Source organism: Ooceraea biroi, chromosome 11, assembly GCF_003672135.1.
Source record: "Ooceraea biroi isolate clonal line C1 chromosome 11, Obir_v5.4, whole genome shotgun sequence".
Taxonomy (NCBI): Eukaryota; Metazoa; Arthropoda; class Insecta; order Hymenoptera; family Formicidae; genus Ooceraea; species Ooceraea biroi.
The window spans coordinates 2,359,948-2,372,327 of NC_039516.1; the positions used below are offsets into that span (position 1 = coordinate 2,359,948).

The 12,380-nt window shown below is 42.7% G+C and overlaps 1 protein-coding gene across 5 annotated transcripts; it reads left to right on the plus strand.

Annotated features, from left to right (window-relative positions):
• The first annotated feature begins 35 nt into the window (after positions 1-35).
• LOC105274450 (F-actin-uncapping protein LRRC16A) lies at positions 36-12,173 on the plus strand. Of its 5 annotated transcripts, XM_011330587.3 has the most exons (24): positions 36-850; positions 1,163-1,260; positions 1,364-1,414; positions 1,500-1,693; positions 1,770-1,947; positions 2,031-2,269; positions 2,344-2,438; positions 2,609-2,650; positions 2,897-3,084; positions 3,159-3,236; positions 3,323-3,656; positions 3,748-4,144; positions 4,231-4,549; positions 4,684-4,797; positions 4,935-5,140; positions 5,245-5,332; positions 5,474-5,698; positions 5,799-5,819; positions 6,016-6,157; positions 6,225-6,474; positions 6,604-7,349; positions 7,534-7,773; positions 7,942-8,006; positions 8,893-12,173. In XM_011330587.3, the coding sequence occupies exons 1-24, from the start codon at positions 814-816 to the stop codon at positions 9,007-9,009; spliced, it is 4,464 nt and encodes a 1,487-aa protein (XP_011328889.1). In that variant the 5' UTR covers positions 36-813; the 3' UTR covers positions 9,010-12,173. The 5 variants fall into 5 exon arrangements, with proteins under 5 accessions (XP_011328889.1, XP_011328893.1, XP_011328890.1 ...); XM_011330591.3 differs by lacking the exon at positions 7,942-8,006; XM_011330588.3 differs by lacking the exon at positions 5,799-5,819.
• The last annotated feature ends 207 nt before the right edge of the window (positions 12,174-12,380 follow it).

Below are 12,380 nucleotides of genomic sequence, written 5' to 3' on the forward strand. Positions count from 1 at the left end.
TAATAAAAATCGATAGATAAGTAATGCATCAGTGTGATGGGCCACGTCGCGCGCGAGATGTCAAAAATAAATTATGTATGTATAAATTTATAATATTTATAACACATCCATGCGACTTTCCATACATGATAAAAAGAGCGGAGCAGACTAACTTTTTAGTTATTAAAATTATGGTCTAGTTAACGTTAAATGCTTCTCCTTTTTTTTCTATTTTTTTTCTTATCCAGAGTCAGTATCTTATGTAATCGATTAATTTTGCATGTATTATCGACTTCATTTTCGTCTAGCAATATATGACATTTGCGATTCTAATTATAAATTGTAATTATCCTCGCGGCTCGTAAATAATTATGGATAACGCGTATATTTATCGCGCGATCGCATTACGCATTTCCATGAAATCGAATCATTTACATTTATGTTTGCTGCTTAGGTCGTGCTTTCTCGCTGCGGCGCGGCGTTCACCGAGAGGGCGTAAGCGCACGGGGCACCTCGCGAGCTACGCGACAATCCGCGCAGGAGAAATCGGTGTTTGACAGCGTCCGTTTCGCCGGGTGCCCTAATCGCATCGCCATCGCTTTTGCCCCCCGCCGTCGCCGCTGGCATCATCGGTGACCATCGCAGCAGACCAATCGCGGACAGGTGCCAACATGGCTGCTACTGCACTGCCTGCTCGTCCTCTCGTGACATCGCCCATTGTCTCGACGGCACTCTAATCTAACGGCGGAAAGCGGAGGGACCAGCGATCGGCGAGCGCGAGACGACGCTTTAAATGGAACGGCGCACTTCAATGGAAGACTTCAGCTAGCAACAATGTCCACCCGGTCGCAGCTCACGAAAGATCTGAACGGTTCGTTTCCCTTTCGTCGCAAAAGTGTTTACATTTACGCGCAAGACCGAGCGAACTGTCATCCGTCATCCCCGAGCGATCATCTCCCTAGCGCTATCGAGTCTTCTCAGTCCGCCCCGCTTTTCGTGCTGCGTGAGTTCTCGCGCGAGCAATTGGCAACTGTCATCGTACCTTTTTACACGTAAAACGAGAAAAGAAAGCGAACAAATTGACGAAAAAGTGCAATTAAATTGCCCGTCCTACTTTTTCGTTCGGCACTGTTGTCCCATGTACATACGACGCACGATTGTGTGAATTATTCATTACTTGCAGAATCGGTGAAAGCGCTACTCGGCAAGCATGTGAAAATACTATTAAAAAACGTGGTGAAATTAGAAACGAAGCAGGACAAGCAGGAAAATCGTGTTCTCGTGAGTAATCTCTGGATCCTTTCTTCCTTTCTCTTTCATGTTGCGATTCGCGACGATTTGTGTTTTGAGTTTTCAGCTAAATCTCTATCCTTTTCTATTCAAGGTGTTTTCGCCATGTCGCCTCTTTCTCTTATCGGCCAAAGTACCCACAAGAGTAAGTCTCGCTTATTTTGTACCTCCTTTCGTTCCCTCGCTCCCTGCGACGCAGCGATGACGTTTAAATTTTTATTCTTTTCTAGATCGACTGCCACTTTCATTACTTAGAGATAACGGCTATAGAGTCGAGAAGAGCCAATCAGTTATGTTTGACTGTTGGGGAACGATTTTACAATTTTACCACCACCAACCAAGGTGCGGATACCACGGAAGTGGACGCCATGATAGAGGCCTTACACACGGCGATTCGAAATATTTTTCCTACAGTACCGTTAAAGTACGTTCCATCCAGTTTGCGATCGAGTTACATCTGCCACCCTGTTACTAACGCGTTCCGAAACATTGTTTTCCAGTTACATTATACGAAAAATAGAGGTAATACCAGCTAGCAGGCTGCAAAGTATACGGGGGAGCGAGTTAGCTAGAAGCACTGAAGCCACGAGGCATACAGGGCCATGCGGTGGTTTTTCTACTCAGTATGCATGCATGTGCGACTTGCACGGCGTACCGTACAGGGAAGAGGTAGCTTGGGTGAGAATCGTGACACTAGTCGCATCCGCGACGCAAAATCTGTTGTTGTAGAAACCTTACTTGAACCTAAACGCGAATTTTAGGATGTGGACACGATATATCTCTCGCACGACACGCGGGAGCTGAATCTGAGGGACTTCGATCACCTGGACCAGAAGGATCTGGTGCCAATTATCTCGGCCTTGGAATACAACACTTGGTTCACGAAATTACGAGCGTCCCACCTCAAGCTGAATCACGAGCCTCTGGAGAGATTGCTACACGTGATGCGGAGGTCGCTGTCCATCCAGGAACTCTACTTGGACAATCTCGGGATTAAATGGTAATTAAAGCATGCGCGTGGGCGTAAGAGGTGACTTGACGCGCGCTCGTAACGTATGAATATTCGTTTTAAAGGGATTTCGCTCACAAGCTGTCGTTAGCCTTGATCTCCAACGCTAACACGATACTGCAAACGATCGATCTGTCGCACAATACCATCGAGGACAAAGGTACGTTGACTGATTAATAAATCGATATCGGTGATCCACATTGCATCGCTTTTGTATTCGAAATCTTTATCCGCACTACACCCGATTAAAGCGATCTCCGTTCTCTCCACTCGTTACTCATAATTTCAAAAGTAAATATCTTGAACAGATTTTTTTTATATTTTTTGTAGGAGCCTCTAGCTTGTGTGGGATAATTGCCAAGCTAATGCAAGGTGTGCCAATAATCACGTATTTTTCTTATCCCTAGTAATTATACTAATATATGTATTACAATTCGTCCATTCTTATTTTACACTCGTAGAATCTCAGCACTCATTACATTTTCCTTTCATTTTGACTAACGTAATAGCCTAGACATCTGTTTTACATTACCGTACGAAGTACTTGGAAATGAAAACAGTAATTTCTAGTCAAACGTTTATCGACGCACCACTTAAAGTTTGTAATGCATATTTAAGGTGGCACGCATTTGAGCGCTCCTATCGGCAAGCTGCCTAAGGGTTTGCAAAAATTGAATTTGGCCCATTGCGGACTAACCGGGAAAGGTGTAGGCCAAATAGCGCATGCACTAAGCTTGAACAGGAGCATGCCGACCAGCTTGCGATATCTGAATCTTTCGGAGAACACCTTGAAGGATGACATTAATGTAAGTTCGTAAAGCATCACTTTGAAATTGAATACAAGTTAATCGTAATCCTGACTTCGACATTTGATTTGCAGAATTTGTGCAATTTCTTGGCGCAACCTAATAGTTTAACACACTTAGATCTTAGCGGTACGGATACTACCTTAGAATGTGTAAGTAGATAATTTTATAATTAATTTCCTCTAGATATTAATTTCAAAAGTATTCATTACTTGCTGCTTTGTAACTTGACTTTTAGTTGTTCGGTGCATTGCTGCGGGGTTGTGCAACTAATCTAGTCCACCTGAACGTTGCCCGGAATTCTTTTTCGAGCAAGAAGACCAAAGAAATACCTCCGAGCTTTAAGCAATTCTTCACGGCGACTCTCTCACTCAAGTACTTAAATATATCCTCCTGCAAGCTACCGTTGGAGGCACTGAAGCATCTGCTGCTCGGCTTGGCGTGCAACGAAAGTACGGTCGGTCTGGAGCTCGACATGAGCGGGAACAACTTGGGGTCCATGGGCGCGCACGTTTTAGAGTCGTGCATTCATGGAGTTCGATGCATAGCGTCGCTCGATATATCGGACAGCAGTGAGTATAACAGTTGCACTGTAAATATTCTCGTCAAGTATCGAAAAAGTGTTTTACAATTTCTTTTTCTTAATTTGAAATTCTATTGCAGACATGGACGTCGATCTCGCGCAAGTTATAACGGCCGTAGGCAAAAACAAATCGATAAAGCAGCTGTACATGGGACGTAACACCGCCAGCATGAAGAGCAAGCACATAGCCGTCGTGATGGACGCTCTAGTGCAGATGCTTCAAGAGGACGACTGCGTGTTGCAAGCCCTGCATCTGCCCGACTCCAGGCTGAAGGGCGACCTGTACAATTTGATCAACGCGCTCGGTAGCAATACTTGTCTTCATGCCCTGGACATCAGCGGCAATCAGATAGGAGATCCCGGCGCGAGGTTGCTGGCGAAAGCGTTGCAGATCAACAATCACTTGCGGACGATCATATACGACAAGAACAACATCACGTTGCAGGGCTACGCGGACATTGTTCACGCTCTAGAGAAGTACGGTTATATATCTAGCAGGAAAAGAACAGAAAGCAATATAGAATTCATCATTTGTAATAAATCATCGAAATCCATTCTTGTAGGAACTGCAGCGTGCGACACATGCCGTTTCCGATTTACGATCTGCAGCCCTGCATGAAAACCTCCGCGGAGAAGACGGAGCAGCTGGCGAAAAAGATACAGGACCTACTGCAGAGAAACGTCACGCCGTGCAAGTACAGTCACGGGCAAGCGTTCAGGTTGCAGCAAGGATTCCTGCTGAGCTCCACGCAGCAGATGGTTGACAGACTCGTCGTGCAAACCCAGGATACCATCAAAGCTCTCGCGGCGGAGAGCTGCGACGCTAACAACGATATCAATTACGCGACCGGACTTATACAAGATGCGGATAATTCTAAACAGGTAAAACGACTTGAGAGCTTGAAGAAATTAATTATTTGGAGCTCCTTCGCATTCCAGACTGTCTTATTTTTGCATTACTTGATTGGTTGAAGGTTCACCTTGAAGACTGTCGGATATAATTTTATATTTTCCAGCTCTTGCCGAGATTGCACGAGGTACTTCAACGGCGAGATGAGAATAATCCGGTGGAACTAAAGTTACACGAGATGGCAAATGAAATTCACAAAGTTGTAACGGTGTATCTACAGGTATAGGCTTTATACCATACATTTATACACAATTGCTTTCTGCTGGTTTAAATTATGAATTTTAATATTTATATATTCAAAGAATAGCCACATTATGCTTATGTAAGACATGCTTGATTATGTAACGATTATCGCAGGATTCCTTGGATGCAATGTTGAAGTGTGCAAATGAGCAGTGTCCTACTATACTTTCGCAAACGGTGATCAGGGGCGACGAGAGTGAGCCAATCGCGATACAGGATGATCTTCGTAACACGTGTAAAGAGAAGAATCAAATCAATAATGAATTCATACACACCACCGTCACCGAGCAAGCCGGCGCGGATATCATTAACAGAGTCAAGTAAGCGTTAATTTGCGCATTGCTATATTAATTATTGCAAAGTTGATTTCTTCATTCCTTTTTAAATCATTTTAATCTTTTAATTCATTCCTTTTTCAAATTAGCGAACTCAACTTGGCGGTTGCGGCGCACATATCCGATAGAATTACAGACGAGGTAATCGAGTCACTGTCAAGAAGTTACAAAACTCTGGTGAGTATATTCTGGTACATCTTACAATTAGAAAATGAATTTTTTAAAGATATTTTGATATATTTTACAATTAAAAAATGAATTTTTTAAAGATATTTTGATATTATAATCTGATGAGTTAATGTAATAAAATGTTTCCAGATTGGCGACTGCGATAGCCGAACACGTAGCAGTACACCGGACGTTCTACGACCCAGTGCCGGGTCGATGAGCAGCGGAAGCGTGATAGGAGTAACCAGCGCGAGCGGCGTCTCTATGACTCTACCTCCTGGCAGAGCCAGTCTCATGTCGGAAGAGGACTGCCCGCCGGAAACGTGCTCATTGGCAAACTCCATTGGCCAGTGCGTCAGCGATCAATCTCCGATGGTAATACTCCTCCTTTAATGTCTCAGCAACGGGCGAGTTTGCAATTTTTAATTGTGTCTGTGGTAATTATAAATTTATTTTGTTTCACATGCGTACGTAGAAATTGGATTATCTCAATCTGGTAGGTATTACAAACATGTACAGAGGTGCAAGCAGAAGTGCAAAGTTTCAACATTATGTATTCTGATATTTTAATAACTTAAAATCTAAAAAATAAATATAATAAAAAGAATAAAAATATAAATATAAAAAATCTAAAAAGATCTATCGTCTCGTACGAATATTTTGGAGTGCAATATTTTTTTGCTTTTTTTTAGGCGACGCCACACTTGTCGAACAAGCGTAAAAGCCTGCATGGACGGAAACTGAGGCCCAAGTCCGTAGTTGACTCGGTAGAGGGTCTGTCCGCCGATGATATCCCGGATCTGTTACCGTCGCTACCGAAGAGTCAAGCGGAAGGTACGTATCAGTTGACGCTGTCGCGAATTTACCACGTTGCGAGATATGGAAAATGATTTTTTTGCAGCTATCTCGGAAACCGAGCACTCGTTAACGGAGTCGTTGGACTCCGTCTCGGAATTGCCCAATACCGTAGGACAGCAGTTGCAACATCTGGTGAAGTCCAGGCCGCGTAGAACGAAAACGAGAGCGCCCACTAGACCGATGCTGAGACCGGATCAGCCGGTCGATGGTCTCGCTCTGGGCGAAGGTCTTGATGTATTCTTCCGACCTACCACGCCGACCACTCCTCTGATATCGCCTACGAGCGACGATAGGCAAGTAAACAAAGAATCATCGTTTTGTAAAATATCTGAGTTTTGTCAAAGTATGACTTCGTTTTTTGAAACTTACACTTAGTGTTTTATAGATTAGAAAATTTAATATTTATTCGCTATAACTCACAGTTCTCTACATACTTTCCCGACGGATGGTAGCCCTAATCTGTCGTTGACGAGTCACAAGAGCATTCCGCCGGACATGGAAAAGAAACACAGCTGCAACTCGCCGATGCTAAAGACGCTTTTGGAGCCCGCGCCGCGTTCCCGATCCAGCGACAATTTGGAGAAATTTTCACCTCTGGTCGGCAGAAGGTCCCAAGGGGATTCTCCGTTAACCGCGTCACCGCTCGCCCGAAGAAACACGACCGACAGTGCTGACAGAGCCAAAGGCGAAGCCTTTGCGAAGGAGACGTCCAACAGCGGCATCGCGAATAATGACGCCAGCGATGATTCTAAGCGCAGCACGTTAACGAACGTGTCCAGCATGAGCCCACGCGGCTCACGCGATATCGACGATAGCTTTACGAGCACGTCGGAGAAGGATCAGGCGTCATCGGTGATGTCGAAGGATCAGGAGAGCCGCAAGAGCGCCATGAAGAAATCCACGACCGACATGGAGAAATCATCGACTACGTCTACCAAATTGCGATCGGCCGGTCACGATCTGAGAAGTCCCATAAACGGCAGCGGCAGCGCCAGTTCGAAGAACGCGTCCGATTCGGCCAAATCGCCCGTACTGAAGCCATTGGTGAAGAACAGCGGGTCCACGAGCGATGGCAAGAGCAACGGCGCACTCATGAAGAATAAACCGACTCCGCCGGCGACGGCGCCTAAACCGCGACCGTGGAGCATGGCCACCGATCGAAAATCCGGTAAAAAATGTTTCCGCATTATCGTATTATTACAAGGTTATAAAAATTATGAAACCATAGAGTAGAATCTTTTTAGAATTTTATATATTTAACATGTATAAAATAATATATTATTATAATAATATAATAATAAAAGCGATTAAATTTCTCTGGATGGGAATTTTGATTTTACTTAACTTTACAGGAGAATTTAGTCTGTTGAGCGACGGCTCTAGTCCAAACACTTCGGCCGGCAACACGCCCGATTCCGGCGACGCTCTCGACGAGTCGACCGACAGCGGAGTCAGCGGTCCAGCTTCCCTGCCGCCGACGCTATCGGCGAGCAGCACCGCGAGTTCGTTGAGCAATACGAGCGTTGAGAAGAGATCGGTGAGGGAATTGGCGGCGAGCTTGAGCAAGAACAAGGCAGACAGGAAGGAAAATGGTAAGTACCTTCGATTAATCAGTTGTAGGCCTCCCTCTGTTATGCGCATGGTTCATTTCTTAGTAACTCGGCGATGACTTTTGAGTTGGACGTTCCCTAATAGAGCGCGCTAAAATACGCATGTAAATCCTTCAATGTACAAGCCTCGCCTGTTACCTATTATTTTAGAGCATACCGCACCCGCAGCATGGCGGTCGCTGCTTCAACGTTCTGTCGACCGAGCAGACGCCAAGGTATTTTATTTATTTTTTTTCCTTTTCATGTACACGAGAATCTTAATCTTAAAAATATAGTTTTAATTGATTAATTTTTTTTATAGTTTAATTGATATTACAAAATATTATTTATTTATATACAGGGTGTTTCCTAAGTAAGTAGACAAACTTAAGGAGGATATTCCTTGGCTTATTTTAAGAAGAAAAGGTCATATAAACATATGTCCTAAACTGCCTTGTTTTCCAAAAAAAGTACATCACTGTTTTCGTTCACTTTTCGGATAGCGTGCTTTTGCAGTACGAGTCAACAGCGGTGGGGATGGAGTGGGGATGGTCTCGCGGCGCCGCAAGTGAACACTCGTTTCAGACTGCGCCGCGCGGCCGCCGCGAGACCATCCCCACTCCATCCCCACCGTTGTTGACTCGTACTGCAAAAGCACGCTATCCGGCATCACTGCTATCACGTTATCTTTGACGCAAACTTTATTAGTTCCTATTAAGTTTAGTAATTTTATTAATTATGGTAAATTACACAAACGCCGAAATGGCAGATATGCATTTCGTATACGGTCTTGCTAATGGAAACGCTCGTCAAGCAAGACGTATTTACAATGACAGATACTTTTTTTGGAAAACAAAGCAGTTTAGGACATATGTTTATGACCTTTTCTTCTTAAAATAAGCCAAGGAATATCCTCCTTAAGTTTGTCTACTTACTTAGGAAACACCCTGTATAGTAGTGACTGCCCAACGCTGACTCGTTTGTGTGCTTTTTTAATGCCATGATTAATTTGATCCCATGTAAATTCTAAATATGTGTGTGTGTATAATCTTCCTTATCTTGATTTTAAGAAATAGCCTTATCGTTATCCTTTGCGAGATATACAACATTCGCACGTTGCAGGTAACGGAAGTGCCGAAAATGGTTGAGGAGAATCGTCTTAGCTTCAAGCTTCGTCGCACGTCATTCTTGCGCGATTCAAACTTCAATTACAACAACAACGATGTGGTTGACGTTTGATCGCGCTAGATCGCGGACGGATGGACGGTCAGTATCGAACAAAAACAATAGTATCTTCTTCCGTGATTTATGCCGACGCCTGGCACACGAGTGTACTCTCCTTGAATCTTCGTGCCATAGGAGGATTTTATTCTGTATATACATATACATATATCAACCGACTTCTAACATTAGTGACAGGGTACTGAAAGTTTTTACGACGACTAAAAGTACTAATCTGTTGTTAAGGTGGCATTAGAGAATCTTATACTAGTTTTCTATGACGCTGCGCTCTCACGGTGCAGCTACGTTTTGACTTAGTCGTATTCCCGTATGTTATACGCTTCATACATTTCGTCTACCGAGACCAATTATTTTTAACGTTTCTCTCGGCTTTCTACCGAGCCGCTTACGCCTTCCAGCGGAACTAAATCCAACTCCCTTCATTCCGTCGAGTCCCCAGCGAGCGGCGCGCTACACACGCTTGCGTGCGAACATCAGCAAAGAAGTTTTCTTTCCGCCGTTCGATCGTTTTCTCTAGCGTGTATATATTTATATTGCATATTGTTCGTCTATATATTTCGACCGCGAGAATGTCTAGAATAGACAGGCCACATCACAGTTTTAACGCGAACTGAATCTTTTACTTGATCTTGGATAGGATGATACGAAAGCGGCAGCTGAGCTAGCACGACGCACGTTGCGCGTGTAGAAAAGCATAGGTGTCTTCCAAGATAAGATGCAAGCGGTAATAACGATACTTCATGCGCACGTATTCTTCGTTCCGGTAATGTTGCTCTGGCATCGTATTTTTTCGTGAAGAACGCGTCGCGTCTTTTTAATCTGTGATTAATTCGTAGAAACATTCACATTTGGAATTCAGTCCAGTCGAAGTTCCTACTACAGTAATATATTTTACTATCTATAAAAAGACGTTAACGGGGAAATCTCTCGTTTAGTAGGATTTCCGTGGCAGCTCTCACTTCCTTTGTTATTGGCCAATAATTTCTTTTTACTGGACGATGGAATTGACGATGTGTAAAACGAGAGAAGCCGTATTATACTAGCGGATAAATTAATTCGATCCTGTTACAGACAATTTATTCATTATTTTTAAGACGAAGTTTCTTTAATTCTCAGGTTTTGATATCCTTAAATTTTATCGTAAACGATTTTCCATGCAGAGCGCATTAACAATCGTCGCGGGAAGTTTCCATACGCGATGTACTTTGAATACGCGATCTACGAATTGTCGATGTATCGACCAAAAACAAATATAGAATTCTAGATATATCTCGTCGTTCAATTGGATAGGACTAACAATACAAAATTATTTATTGGAGCTCTTTACGCCTGCAAAGTTTCGAAAAACAATTCTCTTTACGAGTGTTAGATCATGGTTTATATATACATATATCTCTCTCTTTCGAAAATGCACATGTCTTTTTATATAGCGAGAAACGCGTATTGTACATATATATGTAAAAAGAAGAATATATATATATATAGATAGTAAAGTAACCAGTAGGAATCTGAAATTCTTAATGATCAAATGACGCACGAGGAAGATCGGAACGTCTTATGAATTTTTTTACCATTTACCTATTATCACGTAATGTAACATCGGTACAAGTCCCTCGTGCGGAATTACATAAGACATGTGATCGTACACTTTATCACGATATTACGCATTAGACGGAGAAGCATTCTTCCTCTATCGTTAAGAGTATTAAAGCATCGTGTCGACAAGATTTCTGCGTGATGTGTGTATGTGCGTGTGTATCTTCGTATGCGTGGTGGTGTGTGGTATGCGCGCGCGCACATATGCCACATGGCATATATTTATACTAATTGTAAACGCGTAAACGTGACTGTTTGACGTTATATATGCGAGACGTCCGAGGCAGCCGTATGCGTATACACGTATGGATCTAACGTAAAGACGTCTTTTTCGAGCAGCAGTTGGTCCTAAAGTATACCTCTCTTAATTACTCTAACAAATTATTACGCGGCGAGACGCGTTTTCGATACACTTGTATGGTCTACTAGATAAACGTTAAGGAAGTTTCGCATTAATACTTAACCGAGAGATCCGACTTGAGAAAAATAGCTACTTAGAAGAGGGCGAGCTTGCGACGTTACTTTTAGGCGCGCGTCTCTCTGAACACGATGTACCGCCGGATGTACTGCCCGGTGGCCGGAATCATATTCCTAATACAGTCTCGTATTACCCGACGAAAGAAGAAAAAAAAACTTATACACGTAACACGCGCATTTATTGCATCAGTGATTTTTATATGCGACGTAACGCTGCGCGCGAAGCGCGTTTATATTTAATCTTATTATTGTTGTGTAAGGAAACGAATCTGTGTGTAGTCGAGAGGTGAGGGGGAAGGGGGGGGGATCGATGTAATCGACGCACGTATATAAAAAAAAACAAATGACTCTGCCGACTATTGTGCCAAAAAGCAACAAGTACGCACATTCTTTTCTACGATTTTGAGGATTCTCACGTTCCAGTCTCGACGATTTTTAATACTCTCCGGCGTAGTTCGTAATCGCGTCACTTGACTCGCTTGCAGATTTGTAGATTTCATTCGGCGATAACAACGAGCGGTGTAAATAATCGCGAGGAGAAGAGCCTGGCGATTCGCGCCTCTCACATTCCATGACGTTTCATTATTCATTATTCATTATCGAGCGAAATTGCAATACTTTCATTCAGTGTATATGTGTATATGTGTATATATATATATACATATACATACATACATTCATATATACATATTTATGCACATATATGGGGACGAGAATCAGCAGCATCGGCGTGTGCGTGTGCGTGACGTGTGAACAGAAATGGATGGATGTGACGTAGCGTGTGATATATCGTATATACAGCGTATTTAAATCTTCCCTGATAAAACACACATTCCTGTATACATATACGGTACATTCTATATCATACAATGCGAAGATATACGAGATATACAACACATGCCGAAATATATTGTGAATATTAATGCCATCACGCACGACGCTTCACGTACGCTCGGCAAAGAAAAGGTAACAGAAATGTGCAATCGACGATGTTAACATTTGCAATCTATTTTGGTAGGCAGCTTAATAGAAGCGCGATATAATCCGTTATTGAATAAAATAAAACTCGTATCCACGTACAGAAAGTAGTAACGTTTCCCACTTGCTCTATCATGGACCTGTTCTAAGCGCTTTATCATCGTTGTAAAATTTTTCTCCGCAGGATAAAAATATAAATAATAGAATAAACAATATATAGTAACAAATAATTAAAATATATATAATGTAGATTATTTAGCAGATTTAAAATTAATAATTGAAAAAGTAATATAGAAAAGGTCAACACGTTTACAAAA